This window comes from Mauremys reevesii, linkage group 2, assembly GCF_016161935.1.
Source record: "Mauremys reevesii isolate NIE-2019 linkage group 2, ASM1616193v1, whole genome shotgun sequence".
Lineage (NCBI taxonomy): Eukaryota > Metazoa > Chordata > Testudines > Geoemydidae > Mauremys > Mauremys reevesii.
This window is the reverse complement of record NC_052624.1, coordinates 228,097,176-228,122,096: the sequence shown is the minus strand read 5'-3', so window position 1 is coordinate 228,122,096 and position 24,921 is coordinate 228,097,176. Positions and strand designations below refer to the sequence as shown.

The 24,921-nt window shown below is 39.6% G+C and overlaps 1 protein-coding gene across 16 annotated transcripts in view; it reads left to right on the top strand.

Annotated features, from left to right (window-relative positions):
* Positions 1 to 362: 362 nt before the first annotated feature.
* The window catches only part of PPP1R42 (protein phosphatase 1 regulatory subunit 42), a 54,000-nt gene continuing 29,441 nt past the window's right edge, over positions 363 to 24,921 (top strand). For 12 of the 16 annotated variants that reach the window (XM_039524936.1, XM_039524950.1, XM_039524945.1 and 9 more), the window contains exons 1-8: positions 376 to 507; positions 2,855 to 3,071; positions 5,263 to 5,429; positions 6,970 to 7,108; positions 10,240 to 10,356; positions 18,444 to 18,561; positions 19,750 to 19,881; positions 22,722 to 22,890. In XM_039524936.1, coding sequence (XP_039380870.1) covers positions 2,943 to 3,071; positions 5,263 to 5,429; positions 6,970 to 7,108; positions 10,240 to 10,356; positions 18,444 to 18,561; positions 19,750 to 19,881; positions 22,722 to 22,890 — 971 coding nt within the window. In that variant the 5' untranslated portion in view covers positions 376 to 507; positions 2,855 to 2,942. Of the gene's footprint in view, positions 508 to 1,763; positions 1,783 to 2,854; positions 3,072 to 4,566; positions 4,715 to 5,262; positions 5,430 to 6,969; positions 7,109 to 10,239; positions 10,357 to 18,443; positions 18,562 to 19,749; positions 19,882 to 22,721; positions 22,891 to 24,921 lie in introns of those variants that run through there. The other 4 variants (XM_039524937.1, XM_039524949.1, XM_039524938.1 and 1 more) reach the window with 4 other exon arrangements.

Genomic DNA, 24,921 nt, shown 5'->3' with positions numbered 1-24,921 from the left:
GGGCTACAGCCACCGCCAGGGCGGGCTGAGCGCACGCGGCCCAGCCGCAGCAGCAGGCTCTGAACAACCAGCGCCGGGGGAGCAGCTGCCCGCAGGCTGCCGGTGGAAGCTCGCACAGGAGCTGCCGTTCCGCGCCTTTTCCTGCCAGGGGCTGGGAGCAAGCGGCCCAACCAGCAGCCCTGGGAGGACGGAGACTGGGCAAGTGTCTCTCCCCGTTTGGAGGGTCAGGCCCCAGCCTCACGCGGAACCCCAGGCGCTCTCGACTCCAGTGCGCATGCGCGCGAGTTATCCTCCGCGACAGATGAGGCGGCGAGAGGCAGGATTGTAGCCCCGCCCACTCCTGCGGGCGGAGGAACCGTCCAGGCGTCCACCCGGCAGCCTCTGCGGCTGGCGTTCTGTCACCCTAGCAACCGGCCCTGAACTAGACGGCTCGAGAAGCCGCGCACGGTTCCGTCACATCCCGCACAGAGACTGGCGCTGGTCGGCCAGCGGGGGGCGGTGCGTGTGGTAGGCGCGGGGGTGCGGGGCGACCGGCCACGAGCGCAGGAGGGGACGGGTGGGAGGGTGCTGCCGTCGCTTGGGAGCTTAGGGTGACGGGCGGGGCGGCGGCGCTGGGGCGGAGTGGGGGAGGTCGGTTGGGGGTGGAGAGGGGGGCACCGGCACTGCCATCGGAGGGCGGGGATCGGGAGGATGGCAGGGGAGGCGCAGCCGTCGATGTGACAGATGGGTGGGGGTGGGCTGAGGTGCTGCCATCACACTGGGTTAGATGGGCCGGGAAGGAGCAGGGAAGTGATGGGTGGGGGGAAGGCAGAAGGGGACTGTGGATGATGGGGTGGGGAAGGCTGCAGGGTGGCTCCATAGCCTAGGTGCTGGAACTAGGCTGTGGGGTGCTGCACTACCCCCTGGCTTGAAGTGGTTTCCATTATATACACGGTTTACTGTTTGGGTCAATGTCTCTTAGCATCCCCACTATAAAAATAGTTGCAGCACCCCTGCGTGGCTCCATGGCATATTAGGGCCTGATGCATATAGAGCATGGGGAGAAGCTTGTATCAGCAGGAAGCACTGAAGTTGCATCAGATGCTCTCCTTGCGTTTCACCTGCTGCTTAGTTTCTCAGTCTTCATTTCTTCAGTGACACTCTTAGGGCTAGTCTACACTTACCAGCCGGGTCGACGCGGTGAGTTCGACTTCTCGGAGTTCGAACTATCGCGTCTAATCTGGACGCAATAGTTCGAACTCCGGAAGCGCCGCAGTCGACTCCGATACTCCACTGCTGCAAACGGCGGTGGCGGAGACGACCTTGGAGCCGCGGACTTTGATTCCGCGGCGTCTGGACGGGTGAGTAGTTCAAACTAGGGTACTTCGAATTCAGCTACGCTATTCACGTAGCTGAACTTGCGTACCCTAGTTCGACCCCCGCCCTTAGTGTAGACCTGCCCTTAGTATTGCTGTCCTGAGCTGATCATGATATTGGCTTAAAAATAACAAGATTTTTAAAACAATAAATGTGGACTTGGTACTGTGTCTTTGGGTGTGGCACCAAAAATTTTCAAGCTTTGATCCACAACCATGAGAGCTAGACATTTTTTATTTTTTTGTTTGGTTTTTTTAGAAAAAGCTTCAATTCTCATGTAGTCACATGAATCCAGGAGCTGGGATTTAAGAAGAGCCACAGATTTCATGGGAGTTGGTAACACTGTGCTCTCCATGATTTGCCTCAGGGCACTGGTGAAATTGTGGGGGAAAGTTTAAGGAGAATCTGCTCAGTCCATTTTGAATTGTGAGCAGGAAAAAAGTATACTTTCCCCATTAAATAAAACTAAATAAAGTTGTTTTGTACATGTACAACTGAAAGCTGTTGAACTTTAGACTTTGCATGTGGTCAATCCTCCCTAAGAATTTAGGCTGCAGCTGTCTTTTAATATTTTATTTTCATGCTTATCAGTGTTTTAAGTGATAAAACTAGGTTTGGCACATTTTCGATATTAAATTTTTACTCACTTTAAAGTTGTGTGCTCACCAACAGCACTATAGAGTTGTGTTAACTATTGTGCAACTCCATATTGGTGCATCTATAGCAGTGGTTCTCAAACTGTGGTCAGGACCCTAAAATGGATTCGCTAGGGCCAGCATTAGACTTGCTGGGACCCAGGGCTGACACTAAAGCCTGAGCGCTCAACCCCCACCTGAGGCAGTGAGGCTCAGGCTCCAGCTCCCTCTCCCCCCACCCAGGGTGGCAGGGCTTGGGTTCCACCCCCCAGTCACATAATAACTTTGTTGTCAGAAGGGGGTTGTGATGCAATGTAGTTTGAGAACCCCTGATCGTTAGGATAAGACGTGCCACCAACCCCAGTAATAGACAAATGTAAATTTAGAGTTAAGTTTTTGAATCCTTGAGGATATCAGATATACTTAAAGCTTCTTATGTTTGGTGTAAATTGATTAACTGCTGATAAAAGTACTTTTGAATTAAGGATAGGGACTGTCAGTAATTAGTTATTTATGTAAAAGTGGCCAGGAATGATTTCTACTGCTTCAGTATGAAATTGACTAGAAATGGGTGTTGCAAGCCTCTAAAACACACTGAAACAACAAACAAAATATTGTGATATAATCATTTATTTTTTGGAAAAATTTCAAAAACAAGAAGATGAAAACCAGGACGGAGCAGTTGATTATAAAAGAGGAGACTTCTGATTATACATAAATGCCTTGCAGTAAATGTGAAAGAAATTGCACGGGGAAAATTACATTAAACTTTAATGAGATTTTTGGTAAAATATATTTTTTTAACTTTGCCAGAGTTTCTGTCTAAAAACACTGTAATCTTATTTGTTCATTTTATTTTGAAGGCACTTTAGAAAAGTCACTTACAAGAATATATGGAATTCGTAGTGATATCGAAACAGTTTCTGTGAAAATTTGGCTAATTACAGAATTATGGTTCGACTAACTGTGGATCTAGTTGCTAAAAGCATCAATCAAAAAAACCGTAAAGAAGAATCCCTGGCACAGTACCTGAGAAAGATAACTCACCTGAACTTATCAGATAAAAATATTGATACAATTGTAAGGACTTTTTCATAAATCATGAAAATACTACTTTTAATTTTAACTCAGTTTTATAGCTGGGGTTTTAGGATGTTTTAGTGCTGTTTTTGATTATTTGTTAATTTTTAGGAAGACAATGCTGATCCCAATATTATATTTTAAAACATTATAATTGACCAGATTTTGTAAAAGGTCTATTTGGAAACACACATTTTAGCATGCATTGCTGAATTTTTAAAAATAGATACTCTGGGAGAGCGTGGGTGTACTTGGCAGCACATAAGATTAATTTGGAATGTACAGATACTTGGAACATAAACACCTTAAAGCTGTGATAGTACCTGTAGTTCTTTCATATATTCACATACTTCAGTGTTTTATAATTCCCACTGACCAACAAAATTGTTCTTGACTATTGGCCTTGTTCTGCTTTCTTAAGGCAGGCAAAACTCTCATTGAAGTCAGTTGGGATTTTTAACTGCATGAAAATGGGGGGTGTAACATATGTATCCAGCACAGTGGAAGGATGTATCGGGCACATCAGCTATTTTACCTAATATTTTTTTATTAAAAGAAAGAAGTATATAAAAGCAATTGCACTTTGAAGAAGAGAGATGCACTCAGTAGCTTTCTGCCTTTCATATGCTAAACAATGTTTTGTAGTTTAAGAAAGGTTAAAGTTTAAAATATATTTCGTAACATTCCATAGAAGAGGCAAATATATAGTTATTGTTTTAAAAATGAAATTAGTTTACTATATTTTAATTGAATTTGAGACATTTGCCACCTTATTAAGTTCATGAAAAATGTGAGCTGTAAAGTTTATCCAGTGCACTGATGCTAATTAAGGACCTTTGGCATTGCTGCAATGCAAATAATACCTAATAAAGGTACTGTAACTAATTAATGACCAAGAGAGGAAGGGGGGAACAGAAACTCTGCAGCTCAGATTTTTCATTATTTTAAAGAGGCAGTAATCATCTCAATTGGTGCTAAAATACAGGACTACTTTCGTTTTTAAACAGCTATTTTTTCTTCTCTTGGGAATCTTATGGAAGAGTTGTTAACTTGTAGCAAATTCTTTGCACTTGCCTATGATTTATTCCCTGCATTTTGGAGGAAGGTTGGGAAGGGGAAGGAGAGAAACAGGATGGGATATAGGTCAAGTGAGGCTAATGAGGCTAATACATTTGGACCATTATGGTGGTTGTCCAAAATTGCACAAGTTATACCTTTCATTAGTGAATGAATTTGCTCTCTTTGGTCTAACCATTTTAAAAATAATGGTACTTAAATTTTAAAAGAGTAAACCTGCAAACTGTGATATCTATCCTGCTCCTTTTCAACTTAATGATGGGAGTTTTGACATAGATTTCAGTGGGGCCTGGATTAGTTCTGATTTCCCTCAAGATACTGACTGTGTTTTGAAATTGCTAGACCCTGCGCAACTAAACTCAAACCAGGGATGGATTTCTTAAAAACAAAACATTAAACCCTGTTTTGAACCGTAAAGGTATTACGCCCTGATCCTGTGGCTGGATTCTATGTAGGCAAACACCTGCACCCTCATGGAGTCCCATTGGAGTTAAAAGAGCTAAGCCCAGGAGCAGGGGTCTGCCATGAAGACCCAGTTGCAGGAGAACAGGCCTTCAGATACCAAGGTGACAGATGCCTTAGGAATACTTTGATATAAATATTCTAGCAGAATTTTATATATATTTTCAGGTTATTTTTAAGAATGTCTTTCAAGGAAGCATCAGATTCTGGTGAAATCTTAAAAAAGGAAATATAGTAAAATACATTCAACGTTTTTATACCGAGAAACTGTTTTCCATTACACCAATGACATATTAAAGTAGCTTTCAGTTTGTTTGAGGCAGCAATCCACTGAACAGATATTTTCCTGAAATGTACTTGAAGAAGGCAGGGAAGACAATGAGATCATAAACTAAGTCCTGTTCACAAACTGGGGAGAGCCATGATTCTCAGTTTCAATACAGCAAAGCATTAAAAAGAAAAATCAGTCTTTGCCCCAGGAGACAGTTGTTTAATTATGTTTACTACAAATGGTGAATTAAAATTAGTGTTTGTCAGTGGTGAAAATATACAGATAGATCATACAGCAGAACTGAATCTAAAGCAAAAAATAACAAGCTCCAGAAGTTGATTATAAGGGAGCTGAATATAATCATTTTATTCTTTTTTCCAGGATGACCTCTCTTTGTGCAGAAATCTTAATGTCCTGTATTTGTATGATAACCAAATTAGACAAATCCATAACTTGTGCTTTGCTTCAAATCTAACACACCTGTACCTGCAAAACAATTGTATTTCATGTATAGAGAACCTCACATCACTGAAAAAACTTGAGAAACTGTAAGTGAAAATTCTTTTATTTTGAAAAAATAAAAAAAAATTATTGTATGCTATGTATGGATAAGAAATTTAAGAAGAAATTAAGCATTGAAGTCCTTTCCCTGTAAGTAAGCTAAATGTTGTCTTTCAAATCCATGACAAAGTCAGATCTGACAGCTATAAGTGGTTTGGTTTTTTGGTTTTTTTACAGTGGTTGTAGGGAAAGGCATGATAAAAGCTAGGGTGCAGGGGAGAGTGTTTGATGAGAATCAGATCTAGGAGGTAAAACTAAGCAAGGCCTACATGCCTGAAGATGTACCACCACCTGGAAGTATTAAGTAGAGCATTTAACCTCGCTGGATGCTAAATGGATGCTGAATTGGGTCACTCAGACAAGCTGAAGCTTGTGATCCATTAGTTAACACCAACTGATTGTTATTTAGTACCACTGAGAATGTGGTTGGAGGCAGGTATATCAGTCCTAGAATGGTGAAGGCTCTTTTCCCTATGTACTGAAACAAGGTTACCTCAGGTTAATTAGAGACACCTGAGTCCAATTAAGTGATGCTGGTGACCTTAAAAAACCCCTCTTCTTGTGAGAGAGAGGGATGCCAAACAAGCTACAGCAGGGTTAGGGGCATCAGTGAGGAAAAGCTTCTTCTAGGTAGAAGACTGCCCGTCTCCCTATAGGGCAGGGGTAGTCACTCATTTTTTGTCAAGGTCCAAATTTCTTGGTCAAGGTACAGTCAAGATCAATACTCCAGCGAAAATAACAACAATAATGATAATAAGTAAATAAAAAGATTTCAGCGTACATTCAAAAGCAACTGCAGGTCCAGATTTGGTCCACCTGTTGACTACCCCTGCTATAAGGGAAGCAACCAAGTTTACTTCTGCTTGGGGAAGGGCTGGCAGCCAGATGCCAGCATAATAAGTCAACGCCTTGGAGAAGGACAAGGAAATATATTTCTTTTGTGTTGTGAGTTTGTTTTTTGTGCTTAAGAGAACTACTTGTGCCTACCTTGAGGCTCACCTTGTAAGCATTGGGGAAAAAAGCCCAAATCATTCAAAACCTCCAGAGTAGGACTGATTTATTTTAGGCCCCTACTGCCAAAGCAGAAACTCGGGCTGATGAGGCAAAGGAGGAGCCTTGCCAGAAATCATAAATGCCCTTCATTGGCTATATAATATTTCCATTCAAGTGTTCTGTGACCACATACACTGTGTAGCAATGGATATTATTTGAAATTTATCATTAGACTTACTCTGTTTGAAATACTGTCTTCTTTTCCAGAAGATTTAACAACAGTATTATTATCTATAGACTAATAGAATTGATAGACTAGACTTGCATCTGTTAATCTATAAATAGTACAGCTGGATACAAGTCTATTTACATAGGAATTCTTCACTCAGTTGCAGTTCCTTAACACACTCATTGCTACAGTTTAATAATGCCTGTAAGGGATTCATTTCTATTTTGAGACTTGAGTGTGGATCTGCTTTGTTTTGTTTTTTACCCTCAAACTGCGTTAAGTCCCATTTATGTTATTTTCTGCAGGTATCTGGGGGGCAATTACATCACGGTAGTAGAGGGCTTGGAAACATTAGAAGAACTGAGAGAACTACATGTTGAAAGCCAGCGGCTTCCTCTTGGAGAAAAGCTCTTGTTTGATCCAAGAACTCTTCATTCCCTGGCGGTAAGCATATATATGAATTTTCTGACAAGCAGTGACAATAGACCAGATGTCGGCAACCTTCAGCACATAGCCCATCAGGGTAATCTGCTGGCGGGCTGCGAGATGTTTGGTTTACATTGCCCATCCGCAGGTATGGCCCCCGCAGCTCCCAGTGGCTGCGGTTCACCGTTCCCAGCCAGTGGGAGCTGCAGGAAGCAGGGTGGGTGGATTACCCTGATGAGCCGCGTGCCGAAGGTTGCCGACCCCTGCAATAGACCTATGAAGGGAAGGTAGTGTGGATGGCTCAATATTTTGTATATTGCCCCCTTTTCCTTAGTTATAAGGGCTCCATTCAAGTGGGATCTGTAAAGAGTTGATTTTTTTTTCTCTCCATGTAACTTAGAAAATAGCTAGGAAAAAAATGGACTGCCACATTACAGCAGAGTCCAGCCATCTGTTTGCTTGTTTATTTGTGGAATTTATTTATTTATTTGCCTGAAGCTGAAGGATACATTTTCTTTATGCAGAAGAAATAAACAGTGAATAAGTTGAAAAGAGAGAAGGGATTTATCATAGAGAAGTCAATTATTCATTTCTTGAATCCAAAGCTTGCAAACTTTTTCAGAGGTGGCACTTAGAGTTAATAACCCAGCAGACAATGAATTTGGCAGCATTCTGGGGAAAATCCTTATGAAAAGATGAACAGTTTTTTCAGTCTGTGAAATATAATCAGGTTTTTCTTCAACCATCTTTAGAGAGGTGTCTTTTGTCCTTTTTGTACAAAGTTAATCACAGTGTCTATTTTTGTTCTTCACATTTGTTTCCTCTCCCATCTGTTCTTGTTCTCATGGCTGGAAACAAGGAAAGGGCCAGAAACATGAGCCCAGTCATCTCTCTATGGATTACTAGCTATTGTTTTGCCGACCAGCAGTGGTCCCTGGACCACTGTTTGGGAAGTTTGGGGTTATTAATTGTGTGCACAGGAAGGATGGTAGAGCTAAAACTTCTGCCCTTTTCTGAAATGCAGAGCTCACTCTTCAGATCAGGTTCTAGGAGGGATTTAGGTTTCTAGATTTGCACTGCTGAAAGAAACAATCAGCAGTCAAGCAATAATTAGTCCCTTTTCTATCCTATATTTAAACATGCAAGTTCAATATGCCTCTTTCCAGTTCCTAAATGCATAAGTGCCTTTTTTTCCTTTGACATAAAATTATACAGTATTTTGCTAATTTGGATAAAGGTTACCTGAACTACATTTATTTTGGGGATAGAACAGCAGGCTCATTATAGGTACTCCAAAAGAGTGTTCCATGATGGATTACCTCGTGTTGTTTTCCAAAAAGTTGCATGTTGCTAAAAGGCCCAGGTCATGTTTATTCATTGTTGGACTCATCAAGAGGGTAAGTTCCAAAAGAAAGGCTAAGGCAATAGGACTGTGCATATGAGAAAGGTTTGTGAGATCAGGTCTGAAAGGAAGGCAGCATAATCTAGTGGTTAGAGCATGGAATGTGGGAGTCAGAAAATATGGATTTTAATACCAGCTCTTCTGTAGACTTGGTGTGTGACCATGGGCGTCAATTAACTTCTGTGCCTCAGCTCTGCATCTGGAAATTAGGGCTATTAATACTTATTGTGATCATGGTCCTCTGGCTTGTGAGGCACCACTCTACCACCAGCCCTTAGCACAAGGAAGCCCACAGGCAACACAAGCACTTTCCTCTAGGCCTTGTAGGCCCCACTGTCACTCAGGTACAAATTGAGAGATTGTGAAATCTACAAGAGAGGAAAGCAACAGGAGGAAACAAACAGCAGGAGGTGCCCTATTTATGAATAAAGTTGAAGAATTAGTCAGGTATATCTTGGAGTGCAAAGAAAAACAGGGAATCCTTCACCTGGGAGGCAAACTGACAGCTTGCACATGTTATGAAAAAAGGGTCACAGCCTGCTTAGCAGTGCATTGCAAGAATTTGGGGTGAGCAATACTTTATTACACATGAGTATCTTGTTAATTAAGTTTAGGCTCTAGAATGCGTTATAATTTTATTTTATATGTAATCTTTTATTTCCAATACTTCTACTTGAATCTCTATTCTTTGTTAAATAAATATATGCTTGATTTCACTATAAATAAAACTAAGTGCTTTGAATTAAGCTGAGTGGTGATATAAAGTGAAACTGGTAAGCTGTTTCTTTGGAAGTAGTGGATTGGTGAATACTGTGAGTGTCCAGGAGGCCCAGGAGTTGGACACTCCAGGGAGATGCTCAGTGGGCTTGAGGTTGGAGTGTCCCTATCACTAACCTGCAAAGTAACAGCGGGGCCTGCAAGGCCTGGAGTGGAGTGCTGGTGTTGCTCGTGGCTGGTGGAGTTGGAGAACTGACCCCCATCAGTCATAGATGAGGCTTCCTCACGCTAATGGCAAGTAGCAGCAAGTTGCCTTGCAATCCTGGGTACCCCCAGGAAGCGTCACAGCATACAATACACAAATGACGAGACAGGGAAATAAGTGTCAGTTACCTTCTGCATGAAAGGAACATCTGCAAGGTATGTCACCCTCTGGTGACCTACCTTAACTCCAAGACCTCAAGAACATGATTTTCAGTATAGATACAGAGCTCCTTAATATTATCTACACATACATTTTGCAACAATTATAATGTCCAGGGGGCAACTGGCTCACGGTAGAGACTTCACATGCCACCCTTCAGTGAACTGTTATGCAGTATCAGACCCACTGGATCCCTGTAAAGCCTTCTGCACCCCGTGCTGTCTGCCATTTGGCATCAAGAGTTCTTTGGGTCATACTTACCCACCTTTATACAGCACTTTGAAACATTCAAATTAAAAATGCTATATAAATGCTAAGCATTATATTATTAAAACAGTAGAGATACAACATTGTTGCAGGTTGACTTCATGACCCAAAATACATATCCTTGTGGGGACCCTCAAGCCCCTATACAGAGGACATGCACATCCAGCATCAAAGATTATGTGGAATATTAGACGATCCTGTGTAGTCTCATTTATACATTTCAGCCAAACCTTACAAAATTCACAATGTGCCCCTGCTGACAGAATTTTCTCAAAGGAATTACTATTACACTTTTGCAATGTAAGAAAATAATTGTATTTTTTTTCTTTTTTCTTCCAGAAATCTTTGTCAGTGTTGAATATCAGCAATAATAATATAGATGAACTGGGAGAATTAGCACTTCTGGAAAATATTTCTCATCTTATAGCAGTTGACAACCAACTTCACCATGTGAAGGTATTAAAAATAATGTTTTTTTAATATTTCGTGTGAGTGAAATCAAAATAATCAGACTGATCATTATTATTAAGATATTTTAATAGCCAGTTCAACATTTGTTTCATTCTAATAATTTATTGTGCCCCCAGTTATGGAGCCTGATCCAAATCAGATTGAAGTAAATAGGAATCTTTCCGCAGACCTCAGTGGACTTTGAATCAGGCCCACAGTGCAAAGGCCCCATGGCATCAGAATTTTGGATTTGGCTTGTTTTTAACTAACTTGCAAATAAATTTTACCACATTACAATTTTTAGTTCTCTGTCTTGGGATAACTGCCATAAATCTCCACATGTTAGTCAGCATTTTGAATGTAAATGAGTTAAGGCAGTTCTTAGATATATGATCGGCTGGTCAGTGTCTCAGCCCTTCTTCCCATCTTCAAATTACACCAGATGTTTTATTTCTGCCAGAATATCATAAGAAGCAGTGGTCATGAAAGTGGCTACTGAATTTCTTTCATTTGGAAGACATGAAATCTGTAGAACCCATGCCCTTTTTGGAGAAGGACCTTAGTGTCTTCTAAGCAAGAGCCCTTATCTTGCATAGTAGCAGTTATAAAGAAATCTACATAATGAGACAGAATGTGAGGTCTTGAGTGTATTTACAATTTTTTTTTTGCGGCAGTGAATGTGGTTTAAATAAAATGTATTAAACAAGTTTTCTGGATCTATATGTTCAATAATACAGTTTATCTTCTCAGAAGGGATTTGCCTTGTCAACTGTCCTATACTTCTGTGAGATGTGATATATCCTCCCCGCAAAATTAAAAAAAAAAATTTTTTTAAACAGTATCTTGCCTCATATAGATATTAGTAATGAATCACATTAACACATGAGACTGAAGTTGAAAGATGTGATGAACGTTTTGTTATGTCCAAACCTGCACAGGCTGGGGGCATCACAGGAGGGTACATTTTACATAAATGACTATAGAAGCACATTGCATGAATAGGTTTAATATATTTTACTTAGGCCATAGACATTTACAGCAAAGGCTAGTTTTCTTCTGAAATTGAGGATTAGGTTTTTTTAAACTGAACTAAATACTAAAGGCAACAATTCCAATTCTCTAAAAGGAATATATTCCCATCTAAATAAATAATCCACTGTTAGCCTTCTTTTTGATTCAGTAACTGAGAAATGAGAAAAAGAGGAACAGCAAGCCACATCTATATTATTCAATCCTGTACATATTGTGTAATAATATTATTCATACAAAACAACTAAAACTTACCTGGGAAGGAGAAGAAAATAAAAATAAGTGAGAGGAAGTGGTACATTTAATTAGTCAATCAGAAATTGAAGTTTGGAATATATCTTTACTTGTTTTCGACAGCCGTGAATTTCATGGCTGATGTGGCTCATGTTATTCTGGAAACTATACTTAAAAGGATGGCACCTGATGTAATAGTAAAATGAATAGTAGAGGGTTGCACATTTTATTCCTTCTGTAGATTGAGCTCTTTCTCCAGGCCAGTGACTCCTTGAATCCCTCCATTCCCACAAGCTCCATATGTGCTACCCTCCCATTTCCCTCTTTTTCAGGACTCCCTGCAACCTCCAACTTCATCCCTCATGCCAGGGGTTTCTCCCATTTACCCCCACCGTTATTATTTCTTTTCTTTCTGCCTGGGAAAACAATTTAAACTTTATTGGGAAGAAGGGCAGAGATGAGATGAGGAGTGTTATTGGCTTCCATCAAGCAGATAATTACAGACCTGGTGAAGCTGATTGGTCTGCTAACTAGATGCCATGCGCTCTGTGTCCAACCCCTTTTCCCCCCACCTTCTCTCCCCACCCCCATTTTCCCATGTCCAGTTTCCGATATTCGCCATACTCAATAATGATGCCTAAACCTTTTATTCAAATTTTGGAATTGATTGGATGCAGCATAAAAAAATTACTGCATTCCAGACAAAGCCATGAAGTTGAGTCTAGAGCCTCACTTTGCCTGACCAGTTATGGTTGAGACACTGACCACCAGATTGTGATATTCAAAAATTTAATCACAAATGTTCCTTTCCAAGGCAAATTGCTGTTTTCAAAATGATTTTAATCAATTCTAAAACAACTGTCAGATGTAAAGTCAGCTTTCTTATCCAAAGAGGATCAGAGTGTATATGTAACATCAGGGTGTTCACTGTGTCACTAGAGATTTGCAGCAGATTAAAGTCCATAGATTTCCTGCTTCTAAAATCATCAAGGAACTCTCCAGTTATACAGAACTGCTCTGTCATGGTCAGCATGAAAATGAAAGTTCTTCCAAATACATCTGTAGGAAGATAGCCAAATAATCAGACACCTAAACATGTACAGTAGCTATTTTAAGTTCAGATCCTTGATTGTTTACCTTTTTAAAAAACATACCATCATCATTATGGACAAATTACTTCTAAAAGGCTGCAATTTAAAATATATCTACAGGTATAAAGATGTGAAGCTTGACAATTTTTTCTATACTATAACAGGAAATGGCCTCTCAGCCACATCAGAACCTTTATATGGGAAGACACATAGTTTGGGACAGTTCTTTTACATTTATGTTATCACCCTTATTTTTCTCTCTATGACTTCACGGAAAATATTTTTGTGTAGCCTGTCTGGATGTGTTAAATTAGTTAGAGAGATAGAGACTTTAGAGCTATGACTCTCTGGGTTAGAAAAGGTTGAAGATAGGAAACAGTAGAAATATCATGTTAGTTATCCAGAACTGGAGTGAAAACAATCAGCTGCTAGGTTCAAATACTGCCTTTGAAATGACTCCTTATGTGGCATTAAGCAAGTCGCTTAACTTCTCTGCCTCAGTTACCTCTGTATAATGAGGCTAATAATAATTACTACGTATTAACAGTATTCCTGCTAAATCAACATGTCATTATTTAGTCTCAGTAGTCACACTTCTCTTTTCACTGGTGTCTTTTCACTGTTTCCTCAACATAAAAAAAGTGAAAAGGAAAATAGATTTCAAGTCTTTACTGTATATTTATAATTTAAATCAAGTAACAACAAGGTGCAAAGATTTAGAAGGAAAATTAAAGTTGTACTTTCCCGCTGTGCAAGAGAGGGGGACAGCAAGAAGAGCAGGTAAGGAAATCAGGTATTGTTAGATGTTGTGGGCAAAAGTTGGAAACAACAGTGCGGGCAGAGGAGAGAGGGCAGAAGGCCTCAGAGTCTGTGCAGTGGTGAGAAATGACAGACAGAGAAGAGGAGCCAGGGCTAGAAAGCCATCAAGGATTTTGCAGAGTTTAATAGCAACAGTAAGAACATTAAGTAGTCTGTGCAGGAGAGGGAAATGGCAGTGGGAATGGAATAGTAGTCTGTGCAGGAGAAAAAAGTGAAAGGCATAACAGAACTAGGTGACATGAACCATCTCCTTTACACCCTTTTCACTGTTGTCTGAGGTTTGTCCAATATAACTATATCAATTATCTTTTTCTCTGAACATAACATTGTAGTTCAGTTTTGTTATGGGAGCATAATAAACCTACCCCCCCCCAACCACCTGTGCTGTGCATGAGCTCAGCATAATTGAGGATTAAGACTAATAAATTCATATGCTTGAAGTTTTGGACAATTAAGGGAATTTTCATTTTCATTAATAGACATGAGGGAACATGACCCTGTTTCAGATAAGTGAGGTTTGGATAATCAAATGTGATCTAAACTGCACTGACGGCAATTTAACAGAAAGACTTTAGATAATTTTCTTTAATTCTTACCAACCAACCAACTTTATTGTTGTAAATTGCTGTACACTGATGCCAGGAAGCTGAAAATAAAAACAACAGACGAGCTAAAACCTAACGAACAACTTTGATTTAAAAATCACATTTCCGCCTGAACATTTTCTACATACTATTATAAAAGTAATACCTAATATTCAAATAACTCAAGGCAATTAAAGAAAAATATATTTTCTATATTTGTTTATTTGGATTATTTGACAGTTTTTCCCTTTCCTTAGTGTAGTTAGCTAATTAGTCAGTTTTCATTTTTGTTTTTGTGAGTGTTCTGACACAGCAACAGGGAGAAGAAAATTCTTTTTTAAAAAAAGAAAATGTCGTTATAAAACCTCAAAACCTAGCAGGAGGGAGCCAGGTTCATGTACAGTACATGAAACTACTTACAGCTGTTTGTTTTTTTTAATTGGCTCACTTCTAAGTTGATGTATGCTTAGCATGCCTTTTACTAACATTAGCAGCACTGTCAAGAGATAGCTTAGATAACTACAATGTTAAAAAAGCTCTTTTTATCAAGAACACCTGGGATTCTTCCAAATTAAATATTTTTTTTAAAAATCTCATTTACTTTTTCCTATTTCTGCTTGTTTGCTTTTTCATTTCTCTCTGTCTGGACAATGAAAGTAAACTAGCAATTTCACTTTTGTTTCTAGTCAGGTTCACGCACACTACCAGGATGCTGTTTTGTTATGTTTGAGTGCAAATATTGAAAGGGATGTTTATTTGCTTTAAAAAAAACCTGTTTCAATTAGAACTTTACTAGGTGCTGGAAATAGTCTGTTGTTTTTATAAAAACTTAAATCTACAAACCTTTATTTTGAGAAGAATATGACCTGATGTCTATGTAAATGTTATGTTTGATATAGAAAATACTGAAAAGACCTATATAAAACCATCTGTATGTTCAGAGTCTTTAATTTATTCAACCTCTGGCCATTATTGATTATGACAAGAAGATATCAGAAAAGATGAATTCATTCACTTCACAATTCAGTCAGGAACAAGAGAAAAATTATAGATTTTTTCTCAAATAGATTATGACAGGTAGTCAGAATGGTGACAAATTGCTGTCTGTAGATGTAGTTAGGGCAGCTGAGCTAGACATTTCCAATAAAAATTGGAGCACATTGGTCAAATACTAGTCCTTAAATGGCCATCATTAATTGTGAAGAAGGTTATTGCCCGTACTACAGCAGCCTACTGAGGCACTCACACCTCCTCTATGTGGAATATAATTTGCTCTTCAATATTTTGTAGCAGACCTCAAAGTGATAGCATGACATGATCATTTATCAAACAAGAGACTGCCCAGAAAAGTGTCTGGTCCCTTTAGTACAGTTTATTGAAAGCTGGAAAGTGAAAGCACTTTATTAGAGACAGGAAGGCAATGAACAACTAGAGCATATCGAAAGGCTAATCATATTTTAGCACAGGATTAGTGTGTTCTTAGATAAACATACACTAGACTGAGTATGTTCTGGGTCATTTATCTAGTGAGTAACTGCTCATGAAAATCTACAGCACTCTGTGCATTCATCAAAGTGTAGCAGTTTACATGTTATGGTTTTAAGTAATATGCAGTTTTGTGTTCTAAAAACTTATATTAATTGAATTAATTCTTTTAAAGGGAAATCTAATACTTATTAAACATTTGTCAAGACAATGGCTGATTGCCCAGATAAGAACAAAATAATAAATTGTGCTGGCTAAATATTTTCTTTCTAAATAAGCCCAGGAAAAAATGTCTTTTTCCTAAAGTTATTTAACACTTTTTTGAGGGAGAGGGGGTATACACTGAATCTACTAAACAGTTATGTTATCACAGTATCATGCAGACAGATACGAATAGAGTCTTCCTTTGTAATTAATGTTATGGAACTAACAACGTTTCCCTAGGTGGACTGTTCCCACATGGGAAGTTCCACAAGAAGAAGGTTCTGTGTCTCCATACTGCAGCTGTCCCCTCTTGGACTTCCTTCAGCACTCACTCTATCAGCCTGGCTTCTCTGGGAACTGTTCTCCCCTGGGCTTCCCACAGGCTGCTACTCCAGATCTACCCTTAAACAGTTCCAAACTATGGAGTGGAGAAGTGGGTGTAAGCATTAACTTACCTACAAAAGTCCCATGGGTTTTTGTTGGGAAGGAGGAGGTTCATGCTGCCTTTTCCTTTGTCTCCTTGTTCTCTACCCATGAATCCTGAACCACATGGTACACCTACAGAGGGGCTTTCATCAGGTTGGGAGGAGAGTGGAATGATGCAGCAGGGTATCATCTTCTGCATCCCCCATGGATTTAAGACCCCTCTACTCTCAGAGACAGAGTAGATAATGGGGCACATTGTTATTAATTTTGCAGTCTGAATTTGAACTTGGATCAGCAGATATTTGCTATCAAGCCATGAAAACTGTCCAAATTTTCTAGTTTATGAAATGTTGATCCTCATTCAACAGATGTTTCTACAACTATGGTACATCAGTTCTAGTATTATCCACCCCTTCTTTTGCTCTCATACATAGCCTTTAGGATCTCCTCTCAAATGCTCTATACAGCCACATACTGTATGGATTCATATTCAGAGTAACATTGGAAGGAAATTTTGGACCATGTGTATTTCAGAAGGTAGACTCTTTGAATAGAATGGAGCAACTTACTAAGCACTTATGAATAGCCTTCAAATCTTGTTAACTTTAATATATTGAAGTTAAAAGACAGAAAAAGTTTGATCTAGGTCATATTGCCCTTGATTTACCAGACAGAAACCCAGACTGCAGAAAGGTATATTTTAAACGTTTCACTATTTGGGCCAAGAATGTAACTGGCCACCCACAGATATGTAGGGGAGTTACTATGTCTTGTGTAAATTATATTTTTCCAGCATGATTTGCCAGATTTTAGTTTTATTTTTTTCAATCAATTTTTGCATGAAATATCCACTGTCCTATGAATTTCTGAAGCCTGGACAGGTAGAATTATATTTTAAGGGCCTTTTATAATGCAAAAGGCTGTATATCTTCTCCTCCTATGTATGATATAAAAACATATGCATACGTTACTCACATTATTGTCTTCTTGACTGGCTTTTCTCCAGTGTCTGGCATTTAAAAGTATGATGGCAAAGACAATTGCCTGCAAGTAGCATTATTATATCCTAAAAACAGAGGATCTTTCTTGTGTTCAGCTACTAAGTGCTAACATTTTTGTTGCCTGGCATCAGGACCCTATTCTATGGTCTTCCCAACTAACCCAATAGAAGTTTCCATGCTCTCCCACAAGAGAAGCATGATGAAGATAGTCCAGATTTTATGCATGTCCATAAAATACTGGTTTTCAGGCTAGAATTCTCAGCTAGAGCCGTTGTCGGACCTGAGCTTTCCTGTCATTACTGATCACTGGTGCTCTGAGTTAGAAAATCTTTAACACCTCCAAAAATGCTTCTTCAGCAATCAATTTTTCCTGCATGAAAATAGGGTAAACACTAGGTGGAGGTCAATAGACTTATTCAGATAAAGTCTCTGCTCTATTTGGCTTTCCAGAGACACTGCAAAATCAACCAAAAGAAACTTCTGCCATCAGCCAGAGCGTTTGCAAAAATAGGCTGAGAGTGTATGGAAATCTGATTAGACAACATTAGAGCGTGGACTGAGCATTTACCATTTAAAATGATAGACAACATCTTACAGTTCTAGGATAATGAATGTTGTTGATAGCACCAAGTCCAGTACAAGCAAAGCAAAACCATGGGACTGGTAACCTAATACCTTTAAGGAAAGATTTGACCTACAGCTTGTTGCATTCCCCATTCTCTTCTTGACCCAGAGTCCCCTTCTGTTACAATATGTCTGAACCAGTCCTACTTAGTACTGTTGCTTTCTGGCTTCTTTCCATAACCATATTCCTCCCATCTGGAAGCACCTCAGCTAGTTGAGGATTTTTATCATAGGAACTAGTGCTAGACAATTGTCTTGGGATGTGAAAACCTGACTCTAGGGGGGAGTGTCAGAAATAAAGAATCAAAACCAACGGATGATGATTGGCATGTTAGCTTGCCATCACTCACTTTGTATTTGATCGTAAATGTTTCTGTCACTGCTTTCCTATTTCTATTATGTAAAATACTGTGCTGAATTCAAAAAGTGTCATACAAAGCCCCAGTCCTACAAACAGACACATACTTAATTTTACCCCCAGAAGTCCAAAAGAAGACATTTCAGTGAACAACCAGCATGATTACTGAACTCTATCATCTACAGTCTCAAGATAAAGCAACAGTCTTGTTTTTTCTATTTTCTTCTGTTAATTGCAGGATTTGGAGTTTGTATTGAACAAATGGACCAAGCTGTGCAGAATGGATCTTAAAGGGAATCCTGTTTGCCGCAAACCAAAATACAGGGACAGGCTTATTATACAGTCAAAAACTCTAGGTAAAAGGGTATGGTTAGAACACTTTCCACTTAAAAAAAAAATAGTTGGCACATTATCTATTTTTGAATTATGAAACCAAGTAATGTCCTCCACATTAATGTCAGGTGGTAAATATAATTTTTAAAAGCTAATGTACAAGTTATATAGTTTAAATTGATTAATAAGCTAAAAAAACCTGTTGCTTATTATGACTCAACTTATTATTAACAAAAATACAGTTTACTAAAAAGGAGTGATACTATGGCATATCCATACAATTATAATTCGGGCTTTTCTATGTTTGTGGTCCCAAATTAGGCAATACTGATTTTTAAAGATATCTTTCATTTTTTTCCCCTTGTAGCATTACTGCAGGGTAGAGTTACGGTAGTTTGGGTGTCTTAACTGTGCATTTTATGTTGATGCTTCTTACATTGATGGAAGAGGTTTTTCTGTTGATGTAGTTAATTCACCTCTCCAAGAATGGTAGTTAGGTCAATGGAAGAATTCGTCCATCAACCTAGGCATGTCTACATCAAGAGTTAGGTTGACCTAACTACGGCACCCAAGGCACGATATTTTTCACAGCCCTGAGCAATGTAGCTAAGTTGATCTATTTTTTAAGTGTAGACCAGGCCTAAGTTGTAGTCAAACAAGATACTTAATTTGGAAATGTGGATGGAGTCAAATCATGCTAGAACTGTGGGTCCTACTGCACTACAGAGTGAGTGAAGTTATGATAAAGGATCAAATTGTGCTTTCTTACATCGTACAGGTGGCCCCAAGAAGTCAGTGGGAGTACTTGATGAGTAACACAGGCAGGTTTTGGTTGCAAGTGTGTACTTCCTTATGCCCATATAAACGTATATGTCCTGCATAAATGTATGCTCTCTTTTTAGACCCCTGCACTCTCAGTATCACGTCTTAATTTGGATATGAAACATTCTCCTTGCAAACCATACAAATAATTGATAGTCTCTTTCCCATGCATTTGAAAACTGCCATGTTACACATGCAATTCATTTCTTTATGAATAATTTTCAAGATATAATCTATCACTTGATCTCTTTTCTGACAAAGTTAACTAAAATGTAAGCAAGTTTTGGCAAAAGGAAACATATCAGTGTACATACGATATTTAATGGTTTAACCTTTTAGTTGACTAACTTTATTATGAAAAGTGTGTGTGTGTTTTCCTTTTTCCTCAGAATCTCTTGATGGGAAAGAAATAAAAGAAATGGAAAGACAATTCCTAATGAATTGGAAAGCATCCAAAGCCTCTAGGAAAAAAAGCAAGGAAGAGAGCATGACAAATGAGTATGCAGCTTATCCACATTTCTGTAAGCAAACTAATCAAGTCACACCTTAACATTCTCTTTGTTAAAGTAACTAGATTGAGCTCCTTGAATTTGTTGCTGTGAGGCATGTTTTTTAACCCTTTAATCATTCTTGTGGCTTTTCTCTGAACCCTCTCCAATTTATCAGCTTCCTTTGGAACTGTGGACACCAGAACTGGACACAGTATTCCAGCAGTGGTCACACCAGTGCCAAGTATAGAGATCAAATTTCCTCTCTCTTCCTACTTGAAATTCCCCTGTTTATATATGTAAGGATTGCATTAGACCTTTTTGCCACAGCATCATACTCAAAGCTCATATTCAATTGATTGTCTGCCATGGCTACATAATTTTTTTCAGAGTCTTTGCTTCCCAGGATAGAACCCCCTCATTGTGTGAGTATGGCCTACATTCTTTGTTCCTAGACATATGCATCTATATTTAACTATATTAAAACACATATTGTTTGCTTGGGCAGAGTTTACCAAGCAATCCAGATGGCTCTGTATCAGTGACCTGTCCTCTTCATTATTTACCACTTCACCAATTTTTGTGTCATCTTCAAACTTTAGAAGTGATTATTTTATATTTTCTTCCAGGTCATTAATAAAAATGTTAAATAGCATAGGACGAAGAACTGATCCCTGTGGGACCCCAACAGAAACACATCCATTTGGTGATGATTTCCTGCTTACAATTACATTTTGAGACCCATCACTTAACCAGCTTTTAATCTATGTAATGAGTACCATGTTAATTTTATATTGTTCTAGTTTTTTAATAAAAAGGTCATGCGGTATCAACCAAATTTGTAATCTCATCAAAAAAAGATATCAAGTTAGTTTGACAGGAACTGTTTTCCATAAATCCATATTGATTGTCATTAATTATATTACTCTCCTTTAATTCTTTATTGATCAAGTCCTGTATCAGCTGCTCCATTATCTTGCCAGGATCGATGTCAGATTGACAGGCCTATAGTTTCTTGACACAACATTATTTTTCTTCCAGTCTTCTGGAACTTCCCCAATGTTTCAAGTCTTATTGAAAATCAACATTAATGGTCCATTGAGCCTCTCAGCCAGCTATTTTAAAACTCTTGGATGCAAGTTATCCAAATTTGCTGACTTTAAAATGTTCAGCTTTAGTAGCTGCACTTTAACGTCCCTTTGAAATACTAGTGGAATGGAAAGAGTGCTATTACATCATCTGTGTTTTCCCCAACTACAGAACAGATATATTTACTGAACACTTCTGTCTTTTCGGTATTATATCCATATCATTTCCATCTAGTAATGGACCAATACCATTGTCAGGATTCTTTTTGTTGCTAATATACTTAAAAAACTCTTTCTTATAGTCCTTAACTCTGCTGGCCATAGCTTTCTCATTGTGTCCCTTTGCTTCCTTATCAGTTTCCTGCAATTCCTAACTCCTGATATATATTCATTATTATCAGCTTCCGCTGTCTTCCATTTTTATATATTATTTTTATAGCTGGCTTTAATCCCCCTCTAAATCAGATTGGTATTTTCAACCAATATGGCCTTTTACTTCAATTGTGGGATTGTGGCTTTTTGGGTATGTAGTAAAATGTTCTTAAAGCAATTACCAATTATCATTCACATTTTTCTGATTAAATTCTTCCTCCCAGCTGATTTGGCTCCTAATTGTTTTTAGTTTTGTGAAATTGGCCTTTTTAAAGCACCAAGGATATATAACTGGTCTGGACTTAACTCTGTTTGCACATTATAGTCATCATCAAGTTACCATTAATTTTTAGTTCCGTGACCAGTTTTTCCTTTATCTATCAAGATGAGGTGTAATCTAGAATTCCCGTGTGTTGGCTGCAACACATTTTGAGTTAGGAAATTGTCATCTATAATATTTAGACATTCTAAGAATGTTTTAGTACTGGCACGTATTAGGAGTCGTGGTGTATAGCAGACATCAACTAATACCCCATCTTTTGCTTATCTATTAGGACATTGATCCATTAGTTTTCAAGATCATTTTCTTCTGCATTATCAGTGACCTGGAAATGGTTAATGCCATTTTTGACAGAGTGGCATTCCACCTCCCCTTTTGTCCACTCAATCCTTCCTAAATAGGTTATGACCATTGATTTTTAAGATTCCAGTCATGGGAATCATCGCATCAGATTTCAGTAATACCAACTAGATCAAATTTATGCTCATAAATGTGGAATCCACTTCTACTTGTTTTTTACCAAGGCTCCTATCATAGCATATGGGCAATTAAATAATTTCTTCTCTTCATGTCCTTTGGTTCCTTCATTTAATTTTGTTCTAAACATCTCAATTTTGTGCTGAGTGCTCATATCCTCCCTCTTTTTATCCTCCCCTTTTTTTTATTTAACACCTTCTTGGTGACTCTAGCCAACCTGTCCCAGAGAAGATTGGTCTTGTTTCTAGTGAGGTGGATGGCTCCATTGGAAGCCATCCAAACTGTACAGCTCCCTCTCCCTATAGAAGGTGGACCAATGTTCCACAAAGTCAAATCCCACCTACACCACTTTTCTAGCCAATGTTTCACTTTCAAAATCTTCTGACTTTTCCAAAAAATATTGCTTTAATGTTGCTCTTAATTATTTTGTTACATAACCTGAATGTGTTTGTGGTATTTTCCATAGACAGTGCTTTCCATATGCTGTTTTCTATTTTCAGTAGTTATAAAGTTTGTGCCACCTTATCTTTAAAGCTTTAGTTCATTATTTGTACATAAAAAATATTACAACTTGCAAGCCATATAACAATTAGCCAAATGAAGTCATACTTTGACTTGAAATATTACATTAATACTTAATTCTTTGTATCCTGCAGATGACTTTGGAACAGGCCATCCCATTGTTCCTGTTTATTACAATCCTTCTGGAAAAGGAAAACCAAAATTTGTTATTTTATCTGAGCTACATAGGTCTCCACATAACAGAGAAGAACCTCTGCAAAGACCCCAGGAAGGAAGTAATGTTAATGTTAGCAAAAGAATCAGGTATGTTCCTAAAAGATCCTGGGTCCAATTCTGCTATGTACACTTGTATGGCTCTCACTGAAGTAGTTGGAACTAAGGGTATGACTACACTATGAAATTAGGTCGAATTTGTAGAAGTCGATTTTTAGGAAGTGACTTCATACAGTTGATTGTGTGTGTCCCCACTAAGCGCATTAAGTCAGCAGAGTGCGTCCACAGTACCATGGCTAGTGTCGACTTTCAGAGCGTTGCACTGTGGGTAGCTATCCCACAGTTCCCGCAGCCTCCGCTGCCAATTGGAATTCTGGGTTGAGCTCCCAATGCCTGATGGGGCAAAAACATTGTCGCAGGTGGTTTTGGGTACATGTCATCAGTCGCCCCTCCCTCCGTGAAAGCAATGGCAAACAATCGTTTTGCACCTTTTTTCCGTGCGGGAGCCATACTACATTCAGCAGATGGTGCAGCAGTAGGACTGCTAACTGTCATCATCGAACAACCACTTCCGCTGCCACTCTGCTCTCCTGCTCTAGCCGCAGATGGTGCAATAGGTCAGAAAAACTGGTCTTCCAACCACTGCTTCCGCTGCCACTCTGCTCTCCTGGTGGTCTCTCAGGTCCTCTATATGACCGTCGTCATCCACTGCTTCCGCTGCAACTCTGCTCTCCTGCTCTTGTCTCACCATACCACGGCAAGCATGCAGCCCACTCAGCTCAGCTAACGGACACCACTGCTCTTGTGTCCTAGCAGCAGACAATGTAGTAGTCTGCAAAACTGGTCTTCCAACAACCACTTCCACTGCCACTCTGCTCTCCTGCTCTCCTGCAGACACCATACCACGGCAAGCATGGAGCCCGCTCAGATCACTGCAGCGGTTATGAGCATTGTAAACAGCTCACGTATTATCTTGCACTATGTGCAGAACCAGAACCTGCAAAAGCAGGCGAGGAGGCGACAGCACCGCAGTGATGCGAGTGATGAGGAGATGGACACAGACTTCTCTCAAAGTACAGGCCCTGGCAATTTGGACATCCTGGTGGCAATGGGGCAGGCTCGTGCCATGGAACACCGATTCTGGGCCCGGGAAACAAGCACAGACTGGTGGGACCGCATAGTGTTGCAGGTCTGGGATGATTCCCAGTGGCTGCAAAACTTTCGCATGCGTAAGGGCACTTTCATGGAACTTTGACTTGCTTTCCCCTGCCCTGAAGTGCAAGAATACCAAGATGAGAGCAGCCCTCACAGTTCACAAGCGAGTGGTGATAGCCCTCTGGAAGTTTGCAATGTCAGACAGCTACTGGTCAGTTGGGAATCAATTTGGAGTGGGCAAATCTACTGTGGGGGCTGCTGTGATCCAAGAAGCCAACACAATCACTGAGCTGCTGCTATCAAGGGTAGTGACTCTGGGAAATGTGCAGGTCATAGTGGATGGCTTTGCTGCAATGGGATTCCCTAACTGTGGTGGGACGATAGACGGAATGCATATCCGACCACCTTGGCAGCCAGTACATAAACCGAAAGGGGTACTTTTCAATGGTGCTGCAAGCACTGGTGGATCAAAAGGGACGTTTCACCAACATCAACATGGATAGCCGGGAAAGGTACATGACGCTTGCATCTTCAGGAACTCTGGTCTGTCTGAACAGCTGCAGCAAGGGGCTTTCCAGACCAGAAAATAACTGTTGGGGATGCTGAAATGCCTATAGTTATCCTTGGGGACCCAGCCTACCCCTTAATGCCATGGCTCATGAAGCCATACACAGGCACCCTGGACAGTAGTCAGGAGCTGTTCAACTATAGGCTGAGCAAGTGCAGAATGGTGGTAGAATTTGCATTTGGACGTTTAAAAGCGTGCTGGAGCAGTTTACTGACTTGCTTAGACCTCAGTGAAACCAATATTCCCATTGTTATTACTGCTTGCTGTGTGCTCCACAATATCTGTGAGAGTAAGGGGGAGATGTTTATGGCAGGGTGGGAGGTTGAGGCAAATCACCTGGCCGCTGATTACACACATCCAGACACCAGGATGGTTAGAAGAACACAGCAGGGCGTGCA